The following is a 25,437-nucleotide window of genomic DNA, read 5'->3' as shown; positions in this document are numbered from 1 at the left end:
GCCCGTGCACATACGCCATGTCGGACTGACAACTCACTCCCACATGGAATCAGTCAAGAACAATCGGTCCGACGTTCGTCCCTTCCCATTTCGAGTAGGGTGGTGAGGACTCATTAAGGGCACCGTGTGGCGCCACCCGATGATTGAATCCCATCTATTTAAGTCGGATGGCGACCGCAACCCTAGCCGCACCCCATTCCTTCCCCTTCATCACGCCACCCACCCATCTCTCGTGCCTGCCGTTATCCACTAGCCATGGCCCGCAAGAAGATCGCCAACTATGCCATGCTCACGTCGAAGCCGCCACTGCAACTACTTGAGAAGATCCAGACAAAGCGTGAAGCCCGGATCGCAGCTGGCCTGCCTTCGGACTATCAGAGCGAGGGAGGAGGTGGGGAGGATCGGAGCAGGACGAGGAGGAGGCCAACGCCGCCGAAGGAAGAGGTGGAGCAGAACATGGCCATGGAGGTCGCATAGCCAGAGGATGACGCGACAAAGGAGGTCGATGCGGATCCGACACCTCTTGCTCTAGGCTTCGGCATGCCCAAGGCACTTGCGGTGTACGAGCTGGCCCAGGCGGCGGAGTCGGGGGGGTGGCCATCCTCGCCTCCATCCAGTCAGAGGCGGAGGCGAAGGCCAACCACCGCTTCCTTCGCCAGCGAAACACGGAGATCGACGAGCTATTTGCTGATCTGGATGCGGAGGTGGAGGATGAGCTACAACAGTCGTAGGAGTCAGAGTTGAGGCTGCTACCCATGTACCGGGAGTCCAGCACAGAGATCATGGACATCTTCGATGACGACAAGTAGTGTAGGCTAGCTTAGTGATCTAGCTAGTACCGTATGTTTTCTTCGCATGTTTTGTATGGATCTAAAATATAAAATATAAGGTAAAAATAAGGGCTGCCAAGTCACTGTCCGCGGACACGCTCGGACATCTAGAATTGTTGGAAATATGCCCTAGAGGCAATAATAAATTAGTTATTATTATATTTCCTTGTTCATGATAATCGTTTATTATCCATGCTAGAATTGTATTGATAGGAAACTCAGATACTTGTGTGGATACATAGACAACACCATGTCCCTAGTAAGCCTCTAGTTGACTAGCTCGTTGATCAATAGATGGTTACGGTTTCCTGACCATGGACATTGGATGTCGTTGATAACGGTATCACATCATTAGGAGAATGATGTGATGGACAAGACCCAATCCTAAGCCTAGCACAAAGATCATGTTGTTCGTATGCTAAAGCTTTTCTAATGTCAAGTATCATTTCCTTAGACCATGAGATTGTGCAACTCCCGGATACCGTAGGAGTGCTTTGGGTATGCCAAACGTCACAACGTAACTGGGTGACTATAAAGGTGCACTACGGGTATCTCCGAAAGTGTTTGTTGGGTTGGCACGAATCGAGACTGGGATTTGTCACTCCATGTGGCGGAGAGGTATCTCTGGGCCCACTCGGTAGGACATCATCGTAATGTGCACAATGTGATCAAGGAGTTGATCACGGGATGATGTGTTACGGAACGAGTAAAAGAGACTTGCCGGTAACGAGATTGAACAAGGTATCGGGATACCGACGATCGAATCTCGGGCAAGTATCGTACCGCTAGACAAAGGGAATTGTATATGGGATTGATTAAGTCCTTGACATCGTGGTTCATCCGATGAGATCAACGTGGAACATGTGGGAGCCAACATGGGTATCCAGATCCCGCTGTTGGTTATTAACCGGAGAGTCATCTCAGTCATGTCTGCATGTCTCCCGAACCCGTAGGGTCTACACACTTAAGGTTCGGTGATGCTAGGGTTATAGAGATATTAGTATGCGGTAACCCGAAAGTTGTTTGGAGTCCCGGATGAGATCCCGGATGTCACGAGGAGTTCCAGAATGGTCCGGAGGTAAAGAATCATATATAGGAAGTGCTATTTCGGCCATCGGGACAAGTTTCGGGGTCACCGGTATTGTACCGGGACCACCGGAAGGGTCCCGGGGGTCCATCGGGTGGGGCCACCTGCCCCGGGGGCCACATGGGCTGTAGGGGGTGCGCCTTGGCCTACATGGGCCAAGGGCACCAGCCCTTAGAGGCCCATGCGCCAAAGGGACAAGAGGAGGGGAGAGTCCTAAAAGGGGAAGGCACCTCCGAGGTGCCTTGGGGAGGATGGACTCCTCCCCCCCCCCTTGGCCGCACCCTTCCTTGGAGGAAGGGGCAAGGCTGCGCCCTCCCCCTCTCCCTTGTCCCTATATATAGTGGGGGAAGGGAGGGCAGACATAACCTAAGCCCTGGCGCCTCCCTCTCCTTCCCATGACACATCTCCCTCCTCCCGCAGTGCTTGGCGAAGCCCTGTTGGAATCCCGCTACTTCCACCACCAAGCCGTCGTGCTGCTGGATCTCCATCAACCTCTCCTTTCCCCTTGCTGGATCAAGAAGGAGGAGACGTCGCTGCTCCGTACGTGTGTTGAACGTGGAGGTGCCGTCCGTTCGGCGCTAGGATCATCGGTGATTTGGATCACGACGAGTACGACTCCATCAACCCCGTTCTCTTGAACGCTTCTGCGCGCGATCTACAAGGGTATGTAGATCCACTCCTCCCTCGTTGCTAGATGACTCCATAGATAGATCTTGGTGACACGTAGGAAAATTTTGAATTTATGCTACGTTCCCCAACAGTGGTATCAGAGCTAGGTCTATGCGTAGTTTCTATGCACGAGTAGAACACAAAGTAGTTGTGGGCATTGATTTTGTTCAATATGCTTGCCGTTACTAGTCTTATCTTGATTCGGCGGCATCGTGGGATGAAGCGGCCCGGACCGACCTTACACGTACTCTTACGTGAGACTGGTTCCACCGACTGACATGCACTAGTTGCATAAGGTGGCTAGCGGGTGTCTGTCTCTCCCACTTTAGTCGGATTGGATTCGATGAAAAGGGTCCTTATGAAGGGTAAATAGCAATTGGCATATCACGTTGTGGTCTTTGCGTAGGTAAGAAACGTTCTTGCTAGAAACCCATAGCAGCCACGTAAAACATGCAAACAACAATTAGAGGACGTCTAACTTGTTTTTGCAGAGTATGCTATGTGATGTGATATGGCCAAAAGGATGTGATGAATGATATATGTGATGTATGAGATTGATCATGTTCTTGTAATATGAATCACGACTTGCATGTCGATGAGTATGACAACTGGCAGGAGCCATAGGAGTTGTCTTAATTTATTTATGACCTGCGTGTCAACATAAATGTCATGTAATTACTTTACTTTATTGCTAACCGTTAGCTGTAGTAGTAGAAGTAATAGTTGACGAGACAACTTCATGAAGACACGATGATGGAGATCATGATGATGGAGATCATGGTGTCATGCCGGTGACAAGATGATCATGGAGCCCCAAGATGGAGATCAAAGGAGCTATATGATATTGGCCATATCATGTCACTATTATTTGATTTCATGTGATGTTTATCATGTTTATACATCTTGTTTACTTAGAACGACGGTAGTAAATAAGATGATCCCTCACTAAAATTTCAAGAAGGTGTTCCCCCTAACTGTGCACCGTTGCGAAAGTTCGTCGTTTCGAAGCACCACGTGATGATCGGGTGTGATAGATTCTTACGTTCACATACAACGGGTGTAAGACAGATTTACACACGCGAAACACTTAGGTTGACTTGACGAGCCTAGCATGTGTACAGACATGGCCTCGGAACACAAGAGACCGAAAGGTCGAGCATGAGTCGTATGGTAGATACGATCAACATGAAGATGTTCACCGATGTTGACTAGTCCGTCCCACATGATGATCGGACACGGCCTAGTTGACTCGGATCATGTAATCACTTAGATGACTAGAGGGATGTCTATCTGAGTGGGAGTTCATAAGATGAACTTAATTATCCTGAACATAGTCAAAAGGTCTTCGCAAATTATGTCGTAGCTCGCGCTTCAGTTCTACTGTTTAGTTATGTTCCTAGAGAAAATTTAGTTGAAAGTTGATAGTAGCAATTATGCGGACTAGGTCCGTAAACTGAGGATTGTCCTCATTGCTTCATAGAAGGCTTATGTCCTTAATGCACCGCTCAGTGTGCTGAACCTCGAACGTCGTCTGTGGATGTTGTGAACATCTGACATACACGTTTTGATAACTACGTGATAGTTCAGTTAAACGGCTTAGATTTGAGGCACCGAAGACGTTTTGAAATGTCGCGAAACATATGAGATGTTTCGAGGGCTGAAATTGGGATTTCAGGATCGTGCCCACGTCAAGAGGTATAAGACCTCCGCCGATTTTCTTAGCCTGCAACTAAGGGAGAAACGCTCAATTGTTGAGCTTGTGCTCAGATTGTCTAAAGTACAACAATCATTTGAATCGAGTGGGAGTTGATCTTCCATTTGAGATAGTGATGTTTCTCCGAAGTCATTACCACCAAGCTGCTAGAGCTTCATGATGAACTATAATATATCAGGGACATACATGATGATCCTTGAGATATTCGCGATGTTTGACACCACAAAAGTAGAAATCAAGAAGGAGCATCAATTGTTGATGGTTGGTGAAACCACTAGTTTTAAGAAGGGCAAGGGCAAGAAGGGATACTTCATGAAACGGCAAATCAGCTGCTGCTCTAGTGAAGAAACCCAAGGTTGAACCCAAACCCGAGACTAAGTGCTTCTGTAATAAGGGGAACAGCCACTGGAGTAGAATTACCCTAGATACTTGGTAGATGAGAAGGCTGGCAAGGTCGATAGAAGTATATTGGATATACATTGTGTTGATGTGTACTTTACTGGTACTCCTAGTAGCACCAGGGTATTAGATACCGGTTCGGTTGCTAAGTGTTAGTAACTCAAAACAAAAGGCTACGGAATAAACGGAGACTAGCTAAAGGTGAGCTGACGATATGTGTTGGAAGTGTTTCCAGGGTTGATATGATCAAGCATCGCACGCTCCCTCTACCATCGAGATTGGTATTAAAACCTAAATAATTGTTATTTGGTGTTTGCGTTGAGCATAGACATGACTGGATTATGTCTATCGCAATACGGTTATTCATTTAAGGAGAATAATGGTTACTCTGTTTATTTGAATAATACCTTCAATGGTCTTGCACCTAAAATGAATGGTTCATTGAATCTCGATCATAGTGATACACATGTTCATGCCAAAAGATAGTAATGATAGTACCACCTACTTGTGGCACTGCCACTTAAGTCATATCGGTATAAAACGCATGAAGAAGCTCCATGTTGATGGATCTTTGGGCTCACTCATTTTTGAAAGGTTTGAGACATGCGAACCATGTCTATTGGTGTATATGCATGAAGAAACTCCATGCAAATGGACCGTTTGGACTCACTTGATTTTGAATCACTTGAGACATGCAAATCATACCACATGGGCAAGATGACTGAAAGCCTCGTTTTTCAGTAAAATGGAACTAGAAAGCAACTTGTTGGAAGTAATACATTTTGATGTGTGCAGTCCAATGAGTGCTGAGGCGTGTAATGGACATCGTTATGTTCTTACTTCACAGATGGTTTGAGTAGATGTTGAGTACATTTACTTGATGAATCACGAGTCTGAATTATTGAAAGGTTCAAGTAATTTCAGGGTGAAGTTGAAAGATCGTCGTGACAAGAGGATAAAAGATCTATGATATGATCATAGAGATGAATATCTGAATTACGAGTTTGGCATAGAATTAAGACATTGTGGAAATTGTTTCACAACTAATACAGCCTGGAACACCATAGTGTGATGGTGTGTCCGAACATCATAACTGCACCCTATTGGATATGATGCATACCATGATGTCTCTTATCGAATTACCACGATAGTTTATGGGTTAGGCATTAGAGACAACCACATTCACTTTAAATAGGGCACCACGTAATTCCGATGAGATGGCACCGTATGAACTATGGTTTAGAGAAACCTAAGCTGTCATTTCTTAAAAGTTTGGGGCTGCGACACTTATGTGAAAAAGTTTCAGGCTGATAAGCTCGAACCCAAAGCGGATAAATGCATCTTCATATGACACCCAAAACAGTTGGGTATACCTCCTATCTCAGATCCGAAAGCAATAAGGGATTGTTTCTAGAATCGGGTCCTTTCACGAGGAAAAGTTTCTCTCGAAAGAATTGAGTGGGAGGATGGTGGAGACTTGATGAGGTTATTGAACCGTCTCTTCAACTAGTGTGTGGCAGGGCACAGGAAGTTGTTCCTGTGGCACCTACACCAATTGAAGTGGAAGCTTATGATAGTGATCATGAAACTTCAGATCAAGTCACTAACAAACCTCGTGGGATGACAAGGATGCGTACTACTTCAGAGTGGTACGTAATCCTGTCTTGGAAGTCATGTTGCTAGACAACAATGAACCTACGAGCTATGGAGAAGCGATGGTGGGCCCGGATTCCGATAAATGGCTCGAGGCCATAAAATCCGAGAGAGGATCCATGTATGAAAACAAAGTGTAGACTTTGGCAGAACAGCTCGATGGTCGTAAGGCTATTGAGTGTAGATGGATTTTAAAAGGAAGACGGACAATGATGGTAAATGTCACCATTAAAAGCTCGACTTGTCGTTAAGATGTTGTTCGACAAGTTCAAGGAGTTGACTACGATGAGACTTTCTCACTCATAGCGATGCTAAGAGTCTGTTGGAATTATATTAGCGATTACTGCATTATTTATGAAATCTTGCAGATAGGATATCAGAACATTGTTTCCTCGACGATTTTTTGAGGAAAGGTTGTATGTGATACAACCGGAAGGTTTTGTCAATCCTGAAAGATGCTAATAAGTATGCAAAAGCTCCAGCAATCCTTTTGAGGACTGGAGTAAGCATCTCGGAGTTGGAATGTATGCTTTGATGATGATCAAAGATTTTGGGTTTATACAAAGTTTATGAGAAACTTGTATTTCCAAAAAAGGTGAGTGGGAGCACTATAGAATTTCTGATGAGTATATGTTGTTGACATATTGTTGATCAGAAATGACGTAGAATTTCTGGAAAGCATATAGGGTTATTTGGAAAGTGTTTTTCAATGGAAAGCCTGGATTAAGCTACTTGAACATTGAGCATCAAGATCTATAAGGATAGATCAAAACGCTTAATGGTACTTTCAAATGAGCACATACCTTGACATGATCTTGAAGGTGTTCAAGATGGATCAGTCAAAGAAGGAGTTCTTGCCTGAGTTGTAAGGTATGAAGTTAAGACTTAAAGCTCGACCACGGCAGAAGAAAGAGGAAGGACGAAGGTCGTCCCCTATGCTTTTGTCATAGGCTCTCTACAGTATGCTATGCTGTGTACCGCACCTGAAGTGTGCCTTGCCATGAGTTAGTCAAGGGGTACAAGAGTGATCCAAGAATGGATCACAGACAGCGGTCAAAGTTATCCTTAGTAACTAGTGGACTAAGGAATTTTCTCGATTATGGAGGTGGTAAAAGAGTTCGTCGTAAAGGGTTACGCCGATGCAAGCTTAACACCTATCCGGATAAGCTCTGATTAGAGATACCGGATACGTATAATGGAGCAACAATTTATAATAGCTCCAAGTAGAACAGTTATTTGAAATGGCTCCAAATATAGCGTAGTAGCTGCATCTACAAGATGACATAGAGATTTGCGAAGTACATACGGATCTGAAAGATTCAGACCCGTTGACTATAACATTTCTCACAAGCATAACATGATCAAACCCAAAACTCATCGAGTGTTAATCACATGGTAATGTGAACTAGATTATTGACTCTAGTAAACTCTTTGGGTGTTAGTCACATGGGGATGTGACCTTGAGTATTAATCACATATCGATGTGAACTGGATTATTGACTCTAGTGCAAGTGGGAGACTGTTGGAAATATGCCCTAGAGGCAATAATAATTAGTTATTATTATATTTCCTTGTTCATGATAATCGTTTATTATCCATGCTAGAATTGTATTGATAGGAAACTCAGATACATGTGTGGATACATAGACAACACCATGTCCCTAGTAAGCCTCTAGTTGACTAGCTCGTTGATCAATAGATGGTTACGGTTTCCTGACCATGGACATTGGATGTCGTTGATAACGGGATCACATCATTAGGAGAATGATGTGATGGACAAGACCCAATCCTAAGCCTAGCACAAAGATCATGTAGTTCGTATGCTAAAGCTTTTCTAATGTCAAGTATCATTTCCTTAGACCATGAGATTGTGCAACTCCCGGATACCGTAGGAGTGCTTTGGGTGTGCCAAACGTCACAATGTAACTGGGTGACTATAAAGGTGCACTACGAGTATCTCCGAAAGTGTTTGTTGGGTTGGCACGAATCGAGACTGGGATTTGTCACTCCGTGTGGCGGAGAGGTATCTCTGGGCCCACTCGGTAGGACATCATCGTAATGTGCACAATGTGATCAAGGAGTTGATCACGGGATGATGTGTTACGGAACGAGTAAAAGAGACTTGCCGGTAACGAGATTGAACAAGGTATCGGGATACCGACGATCGAATCTCGGGCAAGTATCGTACCGCTAGACAAAGGGAATTGTATACGGGATTGATTAAGTCCTTGACATCGTGGTTCATCCGATGAGATCAACGTGGAACATGTGGGAGCCAACATGGGTATCCAGATCCCGCTGTTGGTTATTAACCGGAGAGTCATCTCGGTCATGTCTGCATGTCTCCCGAACCCGCAGGGTCTACACACTTAAGGTTCGGTGACGCTAGGGTTATAGAGATATTAGTATGCGGTAACCCGAAAGTTGTTTGGAGTCCCGGATGAGATCCCGGACGTCACGAGGAGTTCCGGAATGGTCCGGAGGTAAAGAATTATATATAGGAAGTGCTATTTCGGCCATCGGGACAAGTTTCGGGGTCACCGGTATTGTACCGGGACCACCGGAAGGGTCCCGGGGGTCCACCGGGTGGGGCCACCTGCCCCGGGGGCCACATGGGCTGTAGGGGGTGCGCCTTGGCCTACATGGGCCAAGGGCACCAGCCCCTAGAGGCCCATGCGCCAAAGGGACAAGAGGAGGGGAGAGTCCTAAAAGGGGAAGGCACCTCCGAGGTGCCTTGGGGAGGATGGACTCCTCCCCCCCTTGGCCGCACCCTTCCTTGGAGGAAGGGGCAAGGCTGCGCCCTCCCCCTCTCCCTTGGCCCTATATATAGTGGGGGAAGGGAGGGCAAACATAACCTAAGCCCTGGCGCCTCCCTCTCCCTCCCATGACACATCTCCCTCCTCCCGCAGCGCTTGGCGAAGCCCTGTTGGAATCCCGCTACTTCCACCACCACGCCGTCGTGCTGCTGAATCTCCATCAACCTCTCCTTTCCCCTTGCTGGATCAAGAAGGAGGAGACGTCGCTGCTCCGTACGTGTGTTGAACGCGGAGGTGCCGTCCGTTCGGCGCTAGGATCATCGGTGATTTGGATCACGACGAGTACGACTCCATCAACCCCGTTCTCTTGAACGCTTCCGCGCGCGATCTACAAGGGTATGTAGATCCACTCCTCCCTCGTTGCTAGATGACTCCATAGATAGATCTTGGTGACACGTAGGAAAATTTTGAATTTATGCTACATTCCCCAACAAGAATTTGGTGTCTGCGGTTGTTGTAGATGCTCTTAGATCTTTCATAGTGTTTGAGTCATAAGGTTTTGCCCTTCTTCAGAATCACATGCATCAGGTGCTACCATTAATGTGGTTACGATCAGTGGCGGAGCATGAACCAAATATTAAGGGGGCCAAATGGGTGTATGACATAGAAAAGGCTAGGGCTGATCAAAACACCGAAGCATTAGTAGGGCGATTAGCAGATAGATGAGCATATTTGGGGGGGGGGGGTCCTCTAGGAAGGGGGAGGCAAGGCCAGGATTTGTCTGAGGAGACTTGTGTACTATCTCACGTCAGGTGAGATAAATGAGATCAACCCCAAAAATACATGTTTAGACATTTAAAAAAACTGAAACTATTTGACAACATCCACATGGGGTATGTCTACAACTTCGAAAAAACCAGCTCAAAACTCGATGTATGTTTGACGATTTAAAAAGGACAAATTCAAATTTGAATAGTGGCAGCTTTGGGTGAATAGTACTTTGACACTATTCATGTCTAATTTTGTCTTTTTTTGTTTCTATTAATGTAGGTCAAATTAGGAGCTGAAACTTTTTGAGGTTGCAACCATTGATGTGTGTCTACAGGTTTTTGAGAATGTTTGAACATGTAATTTATTTAAAAAAATTGATCTCGTTGATCTCACCTAATATGAGATCTCACACAAGTCTTTCAGGAATTGTCCTGCTGACGCTCCGCCACTGGTTATGATAAAGATCTCCCATGTGTTTAGACTGTTTAGGCTCATGACCACACGAAGATTTTGACCTTTTTCTTTAGACTGTTTAGGCTCATGACCACACGAAGATTTTGATCTTTTTCTTTAGACTGTTTAGGCTCATGACCACACGAAGATTTTAACCTTTTTCTTTCTGAAAGCAAGATGTTGACTCTAGCTACGCCACGAGTTGCCTACACATTGTCACTGGAGAGTTGCTCACTGATGATTTTTTAATCTTTATTATTGGAACTTTATTTTCAAGGTAAATATGAGTTTTATTCCATAATAATAGAGTTACAGTCAAGAGACAAGAGTTCCTCGATACATGGGTGCCCTCTATGTAGCCACACAGCTGTGGTACATTCAGTACGACTATACTTTGCCAAGCAATCTGAACCAATGCTTTGATTTCAATGAAGCTTTTGTGGGATAAACTCCCGCTCTACCAAGAATGCTTCAATCTCCAGAGCCAAGTGACCATAAGTACAACAATCCAAAGAGTTGTCAGTCAAAACAGATAGGGCCACTGCCGAGTCTGACTGAGCAATGACGGGAAGATCCGTGTGTTACAGAGCAAGAGCCATGCCTTGCATTAGTGTATGGATTTCTGCTTCAAGGGCGTCATTACAATTGAACAAGAATCTGTATGCTACAAAATTAACGGTTCCGTCAATCCTCCTTAATATCATACCTGCCGACATTGGACCATCCGCCTTCGAAAAAGAACCATCAACACTTAGAGCTGCCTTGTCCACTGATGGTGCCGGCCAAGACAATGCAGTTTTTTCAGCCTTTGGCAGGGAAACATTAACAGGAGCATGAAGCGTCATCTTCTCCTTGAGTATCTCCTCAGACAAGTATTTTTGTGCGTTGTCAAGGGACCTCGAGTAGCTTCTACAAAAATTCGACGAACACTCCAATTGGAACTTTTTTTTTGAATTGTTTGGATTGCTTACCACATGTTTCATGTGGTCACTCCAATTGAAACTTAATCCAACCAAAGTTCAAAAAAGGATTACCCGTAAAAAAAGTTCAAAAAAGGATAAACTTAATACAACCAGTTTCTTTGAAAATCGTTTTGGATCTGGCCGTCCGTGGCTCAATCCAACGGCTCGCTCGGCGTAGGCCCACTGGCATCATGTAAACCTAAACCGCACGTGGACCAGCAAGGACTGCAGGTGGGCCCGTTTGCCAACAACCGGCCCTATCGGCCGCATCTCTCCACGAGGGCGCAGCATACCTGCAGCAGGCGTCACGCCTGGAGCGTGCGTGAGCCTCCACCCACTGCTATGTCGGTCCCGCGGACATCGGGCCCACGTGTCGGCGTTAGCTTAGGATATTAGGGCGAGGGAATTGCGGTTGGGTTTGGGTTCCGAGCAATCATGTATGTGTGCGACCCTGTCGTCGGGTCGAGCTGACCAATTGGCGCCTCCATGTGACGTCCACGCTGTCCTCCCGGGCCCACCACCTTCCATGACTATCCAGATTTCCATGTTCCAGAGAGCTCACTGCTGTGCCGCGTCAAGATTACAAGTTTTGCTGAGGGCTTTTTCTCAAATGTGTACATACTTACTTCGTGCCAATGGTTTCTTCTCTCTTTTTTTCAGACAGGTTCAGGTCAAAATTTAGAGAGTTTATTACTAGTTGTGACTCATTCATTGTGTACTGCGTTTAGAATATTAAAATAGTGATCTAATATAAGAACGTTTAGAATATTAAAATAGTGATCTAAACGTTTTTATATTAGTTTATAGAGGGAGTACAAGATTGGACTTGGCGTAGTTCTATAGCACAAAGTAGACACAAAATCATCTCGCAGAAAAAATGTAGACACAAATTTGAGAAGTTGGAAAACTCAAAGTAAATCATGAGAGGGACGATCTAGACTGCCACGGTGACTTATGGTCAAAAACATTATCAGGTCCTCGCGGGTTCCATTGTCGGATGATTAATGTCAATTTGAAAAAAAGAGGGAAGGACGTCCCTGCAAGGCCACTTGGAGATGCAGGGTTCGGCCGAACTCTGGCATTAGACGTCGTGCCTAGATGTCGTGTTGCCATGACGGCTTGTTCCTCGACGTGTTATCGTGCCTCGGATTTTCTTACGGTTGACAACAATGTATGGGCCTCATGTTCACTACGCCGGTCTCATCGTCAGATAAATAGTTGCACGACACCTTTGAGACATTTGGCATGTCTGAACTGCAATCCATATTTTCCATGCATCGTTCCAAATCAATGAAAACTCACCATCGTGTACAAAGCGAAGGTGAGTTTTTCTTTGTTTGAGCTGTGAGCCCGTGAATTTATAAAAATTGTTGCGACAACGTCAAGAAAGTACGATGAGCTGATAATTTTAGCAGTGAATCAAACACTAGCTATGCGTTGTAAATTCGGTGAAGTAAGGGAAACTGGGAATTCACTTTATGCTGCAACTATTTTGCTATTTGGAATTGTATTTTTTTTTTTCAAATTTTCATGGGATCCGCAAGGCAAGTCTCCCTCACTTGCAAGCCACTGCAACTTTTTCAAATCCACCCCTCTACAAAGGCAAGCTTCACTCTTCCCCCGTCTTCGTCGCCACTTCAATTCTTCAACGCCTCCAGTCGGCCCCCAGCGACGCGATCGCCCAAATCCCGCCGGCCCGATGCCCGCCGCCGTGGCCGCCGCGGCGGCGGTCGCAGCCTCGGGCGGCGCGCTCCTAGTATACCTGCTCATCACCACCTGCCGGCCGCCGGGCGCCGAGGGGCCGGCGTCGGCGGAGGAGGAGGCGTCGCGGCCGGAGGACGGCGAGGGTCCCTGGCCGCACAGCCCTCCCGTATCGTGCTGCGAGGCCGCGTCGGTGGCCGCGCGCACGGCGCGCCGGGCGTGGGAGCTCACCGTCGGCCGGTGGGGCCTCCACGGCCTCGCCTTCGGGATCAAGCGCCACATGAAGCGCCAGGTCAGTGTGAAAGCTTTTTTGTCCCCTTCTTCCTCTTGCTTCCGTAGCCAGTCTCTGCGTGGCAGCACTACGCTTGTGCTCCGTGTCTCTGTTCGTGCACCTGCTTGCTCTGCTTTTGTGCTTAACTAAAAGAAGGGATCTTTTGTACCAATGGCTGAAGGTAAGTAGTTGATCATGAAGTTCTAAGGCTAATACTGCGTGGTTAATCCCACAGGGCGAGACGGGGTGCTAAGATTGGCTCAACTGTTCGGCAAGTTGCTTTTCAGCAGATTGTTCTAGTAGACAAATTCAGTAGTGTTTTTGCCTTTTCATTCTGTGTGTGCTGAAAATTTTGCTGCGAAGGCAAGATTCCTGACCAGTCTAAAATTTGACTTGAGTTGACTTGCAAGGAAGGTTTGAACTTACTGTTTCCCATCCCGAGAAACCAATGCTTTCATTTTGGTCAATATCTTGAATTGGTTCACCTACTGGAGTGGATTAGGATCCTGGTAATTTCCGGTCATTTTTGTTTGAGGGATCTGTGTCCGATCACAGTGAGTGCTTACTTGGGCTTCAGTTAAGATCGTTTCGGTTAGCATTGTTAATTTTCATGAATCTGTCAGATCAGTTTCATCAGTTTTCCTAGTGTCATTACTTGTACAGAGAATGGTATCAAGGGCCAACACTAAATGGTGGTTCTGTACGGAAGAATCAGAAGTTACAGATATTAACAAGAGACGCTTCTAATTGTATTTTCACAACATCTTCAATCAGCATAAGTTTACCATTTTCTTTTGATTACATGAAGTGTGGCCACATACCCCAAGTATTACCGTCATGCTTCTGTATTGCGCTCTTGAAAACATTGTGTATGCAATGGACGAAACATGTGGTGATTATTGTTTTATTCTTTTCATGTGCTCCAGGGTAATTTGCAGCATGAGTATAGTGGAAGTGACTGCCTTCAACTAAAAGGTCACGATGCACATACTGAAGTAGCTTATCTTCTTGACCACCTGAAGCTTTGCATGTTCTACTCAAAGAATAGGTTTTCTGAATTTCTGAAGTTTGGTGGGTACAGTCAAGAAGACGTTCTCATCCACAAGTCTAGGGCGAGGGTGAGTAAGTATCACTATATTCTTCTTATCTCGTGCTTTATGGTACTCTGCTTATTCTGTATTTCTGTGCAATGCCCCCCATATTTTGACTCATTCTTGACTCCTCACTTCATGCAGCTTATGCAGCCTTCCTTCGTACTTGTGCGTGACCAAAAAGCCAAGTGTTTTCTTCTTTTCATCCGCGGTGCTATCAGTCCTAAGGAGCGCCTGACAGCAGCAAGTTCTGTTGAAGTTCCTTTCCACCATATAGTTCTGAATGAAGGACAGATTGACAACGTAATTTTAGGGTATGCACATTGTGGAATGCTTGCTGCAGCTCGTTGGATCGCTAACCTTGCCATGCCCCCTCTTCGCAATGCAGTACGAGAATTTCCTGACTACCAAATAAAGGTATTTTTTGTCAAGTTCTTATTTTATTTACCTTCCTGATGAATTTATTGATGTGTGAGTAGCTATTGGAGGTTGATGCATAGTAAGGAGAATTAAGTTTATAAGCTTGTCTATACTGTGAGACTCCGTGTAAAGTTTACTGATTTGACCATGTGCTATGAAGTACAATAGAACCGATAAGCCTTGATCTGGCAGTAAGCTGCTTGATATTTATACCATTTCAATTTCAGCATTTATTGTTGAACTATTGAAGTCAGAGTCTACTTCTTGTCTGGTAGCACTGCTCTACACAGCTACAGTTTATATGATCTATGCTGTATGTGATATGCATTTTAGTGTTGATATTCTTTTAGTAGAACTTGGTGTACATATACATTGATGTGTGCCTCCTAGGCTGGTTCATCCAGTGCTGCTAGTTTTACTCCTGTGCAGAAAACCAGAAAGAATAAGGTTTTGTTTGAATTAATATGACTGGAACAATTTAACAGCACGTATAAAATTCCTCTGCCTCTAGCACAGCATTTTACATGTCCGAATGATCCAATCCAATACATGATGTACCTTGTGCGCTAGGTCATTGGACACTCAATGGGAGCAGGCATTGGAGCAATTCTGACATATATTCTTCGTGAGCATCATGATTTTACATCATGCACATGTCTGGCCTTTGGTCCTGGTAAGTGCTTCGACATGCTTTCTATCTTGTTGAACACATGATACATATATTTTTGCTTATCATTGCAATCACAGTTGTCTGAGCATTTCGGATCCTGTTTGCCTTTAAGATAATCAGATGTTTCCTTTGATTTTGCGTATGCCAAGTTGTAACTTTTAGCCCTTTTGATTCTTCTTAAATGGTGATCAAGTTGGTACTTGGTAGTCACATAAACTTTTCCTCCATGCTACCTGTTAGGCAGAAAAATCTTTCAAGAAAATAACATTACTTCACTGTGACATAGCAGATATAAGAAAGATATCTTTATGCCTTTGAGCAATTTAATGGTTGATCACAAATTTTAGTTCAATCGCATTTGACTTGTGAGATTATTCTATCATCGGTACTGAGAATTGATAGCAGTATATTGTGTTTGTAAAGAAACAATACCATAACTCTGAAGTACCTTTTGTTGCTACTTAGCTGCCTGTATGACATGGGAGCTGGCGGAATCAGGCAAAGATTTCATCACTTCTCTTGTCAACAGAGATGATGTGGTGCCAGCACTTTCGAAAGTTGCTATGGAGAGCTTGCGATCTGAGGTATTCTGATGGTCACTGTCCTTTACAGCAACATAGTAAAAAAAAAACTATAAACTGGACCTTCACAGTGTGAAGTTCTTTTGCAGTTGACACGAAAACACTAAAGTGCTCGGCAAGTAATACATTATTATCCCGTATATACTGCATAGGTTTCAAAATATTGGATGCAATTTTGGACTTTGACCATATAATTATTGTGCATTATTTTGTTATATTTCGAAAATTCAAAATCATTAGAACGTGCTTTTGGATATGATTCCGAGCTTGTCATTTCTTTTAACATGGCACACATATTGTTGGACCAACTGTTAGTCAAATCATAGATTTAGACGGACAAATATTCCTTATATCTTATTACGGAGCTTTCCTTTTTCCTTAAAATTGTAAATCGTACCTATTGATATTCTGACACGAAATCGTGAAAGCGATGATGCTTATTTTATGAATAATGACATCAGATTCCCCCCAAAAGATTATGTGACGACTGAATTGCTGCTTGTCTTACTACTGCAGGTAATGGTATCATCGAAGCTGGATGATCTGCAGGATCAAGATCACCTTAGTTTATTCGCGAAAATAAGTCAGCGTATAGCTTTTGCGAAGTCTCACATGCTGTCCATCTCTCATTCAACGGGAAAGACTGGAGATCCCAACTCTAGCATTTCTGAGGTAACGAAAAATGCTGCCGTTTCTAGATGTGAAGTTTACTGTCGGAACTTAATAACAATCCAATGATATTTCCACGACGTAAATTTGGAGAGGAAAAACCTCTCAAGCAACGTTGGTAGTGCAGCAGTTTGATAAACCAGTGGCCATTATACTACTAACAGTCGGGATCCATCCACTGGTTCGTTCTGGTATCCAGTCACAATCAGCACCAATGTCACTAGCAAAAGTGGGTCTGAAATCCTGCTGTTATTTATTTAGCAGTTGGTGCAATTAGTGCCAATGCTTATCCTTTCGGTGACGATGCAAGCTTTACCAATACGTGTTCATTGCTCAATAAAACAATGTGCCAGCATCACCATGCACATTTCTGGTCCTGTCTGAGTAACATCCGGATTCAGGAGCCCCTGCTTCCCTAAGGTTAAACTAGCCAGGGGCACCTACAAGGCTAAAAAACTCACAATTTTGCTTATATTAATCAGTTGATGCTGGTGTGTACATAGAGAATATAGGTTCTTTTTCTTTACAGTTTGCTCCTTCTGTCATGCAGCCCTTACTGAAAGAAGCAGTAGAAATCACACACTCTGAAGAAAATGGGCTGAAGATTAACTGTATCCATGAAGCATATTTCGTGGCAAATCCAGAACATGACCTTTCAGTTGTATCTGTCGACGCTTCTGAAGAACGGGTCATACTAGTTAACAATGATGATGATGTCAGTGTCGAGGCTGCTGCTGGGTCAGCAGTATCTGCATCACAAGGGGATGTTGAAAGCAACGCAACATTGGACACCGAGCAAGCGGCGTCGACAGCAAAGGAAGAAGCGTCCCAGAATCTGAACGGTAGCGGTAAAGAAAAACAGAAAGAATCACCGTCCGCCCCTGCACTGCGCCAACTTTTCCCTCCCGGGAGAATTATTCATATGGTCGCGCAGCCCTCACCGGACCGGAATCCTGGAGAAGGCACCAGCAGCAAGGAGGCCATCAGTATATATGAAACGCCAAGAGAATTGTATGGCAGAATAAGGCTCGCGCCAAATATGATAGACGAGCATTACATGCCTAGTTACATAAGTACAATGGAGTTATTGTTGGAACAGCTTCAGAGCGATAACATTGTAAGTACAGCACCAGATGATTCGTGAAACTGTTGTAGAACTCAGTCATGGTTATATCCAATTCTTTTATATCAATGGAAATATGGTCTCGATGAGCATTGCTACTTCCTCTCTTTTTTCAACTATATAAAATTAGCCTGTGAAAGTTGAGCCTCCTCATGCATGCGTGCACCTGCGAATCCATGATGGGGCAAAGCCTTGTCGCCTCTAGGCTCCGCTGGCAAGCCTGTGGATTCGTTTCTCCTCTGTTCGCCACGGCGGGTGACGGGGAGGGGAATCCTGGGGGTCTCGGCTGCTAATAGTTTAGGTTAAGGTTTTTTAATTCTCGCAGGGGTGGAGCTTCATTTTCGAGTTGGTCTTTCAGGCTCCGAATTAGAGCAATGCGTATATGACATATCCACAGCAAGGAATGGCTCTTCATCATTTTCGTGTTGATTCTATGCTCTAAACAGAATTATATACTTCCATCACAGCTCCTTTTTAATTCGAAGAGAACATAAGTGGTTTGATTCCATGCTCTAAACAGAATTCTATGCTTCCATCACAGCTCTTTTTCAATTCAAAGAGAACATGAGAGAAACTAGATTCAAGGTTCATTCATTAGTCATCACAGAGAACCATCGGCCCCCAGCCTTGCTTCCTATGAAAGAAATTCAGTTTGCGGAACTTTCACTGTAGTTGTCACTTTATGGGAGTAAAAAAAAGCTCAACTCAGCAGATTTGTACTATATTCACTCCACTGAATCACATAAACCGAAGTAAAAAATCATCATTCACAGTGCATACACACTTTTGTGTTCAGGTACAATTTAAAAGCTTTTTGGCTAGATTATGTGTAACATAACTGCATATCAAAAAGCCATATTCTCTAGCTGAAAGCAAATGTTCAAGGAACAGCCATAGTTTGCCGGATTGTCTACTACCCTGTTACAGTTTCTATTAGCAAAATGAACCTATAATAAGCATCAAAGTTTTGCTTCAGGAGCACCTTCAGTTTAGCCATGACATAATTGACATTGCACACTGATAATCGATCAGTACCATCCCTCTCAATCCCTTGTGCTTGCATAGGAATAAATTGCATAAGACTACTGATATTAAGGTTAGGGTCCAAAAACTACGTATTATTATTTTGTCACAAAAACCTATCACCAGTTTGGTATATCATTTTAGAACCCACTCGGAAATAAAACCTTTCGCCGAGAGGAGGCGGTCGGTATAGGGGTCACCTGTGCGATAGCAAAGACTTTTCTGAGTGGACCACTCAGAAAACATAACTTTGGCCGAGAGGCTGCTCTTGGTAGACGTGGCACCTGACACATTGCCCATGTCTTTGCTGAGAGCAGCCACACTAGGCAAAAACTTTATTGGATTTAATTTATGCAATGAAAATAATCACGAATGACTCAATGACAGGTGGGGCCTGTGGGCCCATCTGTCAGGTCGACGTGGGCCAGGACTGGATAACGTAGCTGCTTACTAGACATGGAGACAGCTGTCACTGACATGTGGGCCATCTTTTACGATGTGAAATTTATGCTGAGATCATTACCATGGTGCTTGGGAAAAGTCAACCCAGACGTCTCAAGTGCAAACGGACGTAACACGTGGCAGCTTATTGCTGTGTGTCGACTGTATGGCTCTCGGCATATATGTTCTTTGCCGAGTTTCGACAAAGCAATCTCTCTTGCCGTGTTCTGCAGTTTGCAGACAAACGCAATCGGCGTATATCTGTTTGCTGAGTGCTGTGGTTTGGCACTTGTTGCCGTGGCAAATTTTCGTGTTTTGACCCTTTTTTTAAACCTATTCGAGATTTGATTCTAGTTTGAAATTTTTTCGAGATCTGACCCTTTTGCTACCGCCAGAGTCCATGGCGGTAGGATCTAACAGCCTACCGCCAGGGACTTTGGCGGTACGAAACATCGCTACCGCCAACCGGGCTGGCGGTAGCCTGCACAACCCTACCGTCAAGGTGCTTGGCGGTAGGCACGAGCACGCACTGTGTTCAATACTTAGAAGTTTTTTGGCGGTAGGACATGCAACCCTACCGCCAGGGACCTTGACGGTAGGCTGTTATACCCTACCGTCATGGTCTCTGGCGGTAGCAAAAGGATCAGATCTAAAAAAAATCAAACTAGGGTCAAATCTCAAATAGGTTACAGAAAAGGGTCAAAACACAAAATTTAGTCACTTGCCGTAGAGCCAAACACTCTGCATACAGTGCAATTCCATAGTGCTGCATATCCTTATAACATGTTCATGGAATAGCCATAAGTTGCCGGATTGTGTTGCTACCCTGTTAGTACAATTTCTATTAGCAAAAATAAACCTACAAGCATCAAAGTTTTGCTTTCAGGAGCACCTTCAGTTCATCCCTCCCAATCCCTTGTGCTAGCATAGGAGTAAATAGCATAACATTACCGGTATTACGGTCAGGGTTCCGAAAGACTACCTATTCTTATTTTGTCCTACCACCTTTTTGGCATATCGTTTCAGAAAACACTGATGACCATTTGCTTAAAAACTAACCCGGATTATGACACGGCGGGCCCACCCGTCAGGGCTGACCTGGTAAAAAACGCCACATGTTGACTCCTCTCTCTCTCTCTCTCTTGGCATTATGTCAAACACATCTTGTGCATCGGCAAGAACGCCGCCACCGCACCCTTCCATGGCGGCAACACCCGGCGGTGGGAGCAGGAACTGGAACACCACCACCCGGCTGCTGGGGTTGATCGCGAACGCGCTCCTCGACGGTCGCTCCGAAAGCTCACCCTGCCTTTACCCCAGCAGGCCAGCTGCAGCACAACACACGCACTAGCACACACAACATCACTCGGACGCACTTGCACACAGCACGCGGACGCACTACCTCCGCGGCGTCCACCTTCGTGGCAGCGCATTGGGTACGACGAGTCGTTGTGGCACCTACGGGCATTTGACGGCAGCGGGTGGTGATGCTCCCCCCAGCATCCACAAAGCTGCAATCCCCACAGGGGTTTTAACTCGAGGCTTCGGTGATGAACAAGTTTCTTCAAGAGAGGGTTATCTATGAGAAATTGTGTTTAAGTGGCTGCTTATGATCCCACATTCGCGTTGTGCCGTTCCTTGTCAACCAGATGGTCCATCTTCTAATTAAATTTTTCAATTTTTCACTGTTTGGAGGTTTTGAGTGGACACTTTGCCAGAATGAAAATCGTACTATCTGTGAAACGCATAAACAGCTAAAGACACATTTAGAAATTAGACCAGGGAAACACTACTAAGCAATCCCCACACGCCTCGTGCACTAAGGATAGGTGTTTTAGCTGATCACCAAGGTATGCCACCACGTTTTAACCCCCCGACTTTTAGATTGCCACGTTCCCGAAATCCCCCTAATCGCTCGCTAGTTTCCTCTCTCCGGAATTAATCCTTGCCCCTTGTTTCTCATCATTGAGCAAGCGATACTGTACCGCCACTATTCTGTTCGCCAGCAGCGCCTTGATTCGGACCCTTGCGCCCTAGCTCGTTCTTCCAACCCACATCACTGCCAATCTCACCAACCACCGATTCCGCCCCTGTTCTCCGAGCTCGTTTAACCCAAAAAATTATTGCATGGAGCGACCCCCCCCCTCCCCCCCTCTCTCAATCCCTCAATCTCTCTCTCTCTCTCTCTGTTAGGAAAGGAGATGATGATCAAAGCGGTGACCCAGACCATACCCACATATATAGTGGGTGTTTTCATGCCTCTGATCTCAGTTTGTGATGACTTGAACATAATGGTTCGGAACTTGTGGTGGGGCGAGTTAGAAGGAATGAGGAAGACACATTGGCAGTCCTAGCCGAATATTTTGAAGCGCAAAATGAAGGTTGTCTTGGCCTTCGGAGACTTCAAGGTGTTTAATCAATCGCCGCTCGCTCGGCAGGCTTGACGCCTCCTAACTAAAACTGATAGCTTTATGTGCGTGAGTGTTGAAAGCTCGGTACTATCCGGAGGGGTGCCTCAAAGATATGGTTTTCTCCGGCAATGCTTCTGTAACTTGGCAAGGCATCCAACACGGTCTTGAACTTGTGAAGAAAGGGCCGATTGTCAAGTTGGCAACACCAAAAATATTTGCATCTCGCGAGATAGATGGCTTTTGAGGAAGCATGATGGAAGCCCATCACATCACATGGTACCTGCGGACTGCGCGGTGGACTATCTGTACGAGCGTGGTTCTAGGCGGATGGACCCCCTACGATGACACTTTTCTGGTTGACTTCGACGCCATCACCGTACCTGGACGTCGCTGCATGTCCTCGATGATATCCTCGTATATATGGGCTCTAGAAAAGAATGACATGTGTACCATTCGATCGGCCTACAGCCTAACCATGGATGAGCTCGGGGCGTCCATCGATATGTGCTACGAGCAGAGCACTGGATGGTCGTCGCGCCACTTGGATGACCATATGAGGTGCCCTGCCCCCCTAAGGTATGCGTCTTCGCATGGCGGCTCGTGACTAATTATCTGGCCACTTGGTCTAACAAATTTTCTTGCCATTTGTAGCCCATTAATATTTTCCCCCTGTGTGGAATGGAATGAGGCTAACTTCCATGCTACATTTAGGTGCCCTTGAGCGGTGGACTTGTGGCATGCGATTACGAAGGATTGGTCACTGCTAGACGTCAGTTTGTTCCCAACACAAGGCCGAAATGGTTGTTTGAGGTTCTGGAGCCGCTCTTGGACATTTAGCGTATGGTGCATTGGTGCTGATCATCACCATATGGCGCTCATGGCATGTCACGAACGAGATTACACAAGATAAGGAAGCCCCCACCCCCGACTGAGGTCTCACACAGCTACATCACGTCGCTCATGTCTGATCAATCGACCCCCCCCCCCCCCCCCCCCCCCCCCCCAACCCCCACAAAAAAAACTGTATTCACTCGGAATGTCTTTGCACATGACCTTTTAGGTCCGACCCGCACAGAACACCGTGATCCCGCGTCTCATTTCAAGTAGTAATTTGATCCACGGTGGTTAACTAGCGTCGGCCAAGTATCGTGAAAGAATCATCGGTCGCCTAGCAAGGAGACACATCAGTGAGCCTTAATGCTCAGGGTGGGCATAAAAACCGACGAATTAAAGGCCAAACCGACATCCAACCTGAAAAGAACAATTTTTTTGATACTTGTATAAAAATTCGATTTTCATCTCTGCTACGGCCAGTTCGAATTTAGCATGGTTAACCAAAAACAAACGGAAACCGAATATACATCAGGACACAACGTACGACCGAACGAGCTTCTTCCGCGCTAGTTAGCGTGGATGAGGTCCAGTGTGTGCTATATATGCAGCAGATTATTGGTCAGCACGTGCATCAAGCTATATTTACCAGGTCAAAGCTGAGACCGTCCGTTGACACGATGACGTGGCTTCTCTCCTCTCCGTACGTTCGCCTTCCCGTGCATGCAACGGCCTCACGCTCTATAACAACACCACGGTCGAATGATCGACGGGACAAGACAACAGTCGATCACGATCACATGGCGTCCGCTTCAACCCGTCACCTCCTCCTCATCGCCGTCGTTCTCGCCGTGTCGCACTCCGCCCGGGCCAACCCCCCGGTCACCATCGGGCAGGCGTGCAAGCTGTACGCGAAGCATGCGGTGTCCTGCACGGACGCCCTAGCGAAGGCCCCGGGGATGCCGGTGGTGCCCATGCCCCTGCCGGTGCTGGCGGAACTGGCGGTGACCCATGCGGCGGCGAGCGGCGCCGCGGCGCTGGCGTTCATCAAGAGGATGGAGATGCTCGCCGGCGGGACGATGCCGCTGGACTGCGTGGAGAAGTGCGTGGAGAAGTTCCAGACGGCGGTGGCGGCGCTGCAGAAGAACAGGGCGGCGATCATCGAGCACAGGGACGTGGCCCGCGTGAAGAGGTGGGTGAGGGCGGCGAGGGCGGACGGCGAGACGTGCATGGACGGGTGCCACATGAAGGAGGGCGGCGCCGACCCCACCATCATCCGCAAGATCACCGACCTCGGCAAGCTCTGCTCCGTCGCGCTCACTCTCGCCGATGCCGCCGCAACCCATGGCTAATAATCTTTGCGCCTTGCTTTACCTTAATTTATCTCTCACGTGCTTATGTTTGTACTACAGTGCATTGTTGAATTTGTATTTTGTAATTCTAAGCATACTTAGCTAAGTTGTGCGCAGCCACATTGGCTTTCCGGTTACAGTACATAAATTGGACTGATCCAATCATTCCTGCTAGGATGAAACATCCCCCATAGCTAGAATTTGTAAATCCAGACTGCTGAGGCTCCTATATATCTTGATCTGAACAAGCATCAATCATGCCAACCGCGTCTGATTCAACTTGAATTGAGTGAAAACTCGTCTCATTTGCTGCATCAAACCATGCTTTATAGCCAAAGTCTACGCTGTATGAGCATCCAAAACATGGGGGAGTAGCGAGCATGAGCCAGCGAGGAATACACCATGGCTGTCTCTGTCTCTCTGATAACAACGCCTGTAGAGCCATCCCCTATCTGGACATGAAAAGGAGCGTCAACGTTAACTTTGACAGATCCCGCAGCCGGTTTCATTCACCGAACACCCACACGGTTAACTGGGTCATTTCTTGTTTTTAAACTTGTCTAATAGTTCAAACGGATTGCTCTCACGGACATCGCACATTTAGCCACAGGGGAGATTTGGCCATGGTGTGTCTGCTGGCGCCGCATCCACCAAAGGTACCAACATGTCGTCGCAATTCCTTCCTTCTGGCCAACCGTGGGTAAATTTGGTAACTAAGCGTTAGGCATTCGCAGTAGATGTTCTAATACAACGGATCTTGATCTCTCCTGTGTCACTGCATCCGCAATTAGCTGGGAGAGTCCCATTTGATTCCACAGTTCGGCTGCTCTTCCACACCTGAACAGCAGATGCAGAACACTTTTAGGAGATTCCTGAACCATTTGTTTCATTTTCTGATTTTTTTTACGGTTTTTTTCCTTTTCGTGTTTCTTTTTCTCTTTTCTTTATTACTTTTTACATTTCTCTTATTTTTCAAGTTTATTTTTTTTGAAAAAATATCATTAATTTAAAAGGGTTTGCATTTTGTTTAAAACTTAAAAAAATTCATTTTTTTTCACATTTTGTTCACAAATTCAAAAAATGACCACTTTTTCGAATACCTTTCAGGAATTTAAATAATGTTCACACTTTTAGAAAATTGTGAAGAAGTTAAAAACCTGTTCTTGTTTTCAATTTTTGTTCACCAATTCAAAAAATGTTCGTGATTTCTAAAACATGTTGGAAAATTGGAAAAAATGTTCCGCCTTTTCAAAATTGACTGCAGTTTCAAAAATTGTTCATAGATGTAAAACATGTTCATATTTTCAAATTGTTTTTCACTTGTTTAAAAAAATTCCGTGCTTGCAAAATTTGTCCTGGATACCATATTGTTCTCGGTTTCAATTTTTCTTCACACATATCAGAAAATGATTGTGTTTTAAAAATTTGCTCGTGAATTAGAAATTGTTCTCGATTTCAAAAAAATGTTCTCAAAATTCAGAAATTGTTCACCCCTTTCTAGAAAGTTGAAAGTTGAAAAACAATTCTAATTGGTCAAAAAATTGTTGGATTTTCAAACA

At 45.3% G+C, this 25,437-nt stretch overlaps 2 protein-coding genes across 2 annotated transcripts; both read left to right on the top strand.

Moving 5' to 3' along the window:
* Nucleotides 1-12,907: 12,907 nt before the first annotated feature.
* Nucleotides 12,908-17,912, top strand: LOC125552958 (uncharacterized). Its single transcript, XM_048716681.2, has 7 exons — nt 12,908-13,287; nt 14,193-14,384; nt 14,502-14,774; nt 15,348-15,450; nt 15,913-16,031; nt 16,545-16,700; nt 17,248-17,912. Exons 1-7 carry the CDS (start codon nt 12,994-12,996, stop codon nt 17,839-17,841), a joined length of 1,731 nt encoding a protein of 576 aa, XP_048572638.1. The 5' UTR covers nt 12,908-12,993; the 3' UTR covers nt 17,842-17,912.
* Nucleotides 17,913-23,289: 5,377 nt separating this feature from the next.
* On the top strand, nt 23,290-24,142 carry LOC125554316 (uncharacterized). Its single transcript, XM_048717895.2, has one exon. The coding sequence runs from the start codon at nt 23,327-23,329 to the stop codon at nt 23,876-23,878; it is 552 nt and encodes a 183-aa protein (XP_048573852.1). The 5' UTR covers nt 23,290-23,326; the 3' UTR covers nt 23,879-24,142.
* The last annotated feature ends 1,295 nt before the right edge of the window (nt 24,143-25,437 follow it).

Source organism: Triticum urartu, chromosome 4A (genome assembly GCF_056163025.1).
Source record: "Triticum urartu cultivar PI428250 chromosome 4A, HENAU_Tu73, whole genome shotgun sequence".
NCBI classification, from domain to species: Eukaryota; Viridiplantae; Streptophyta; class Magnoliopsida; order Poales; family Poaceae; genus Triticum; species Triticum urartu.
This window is presented reverse-complemented; position numbering and strand designations above follow the sequence as displayed.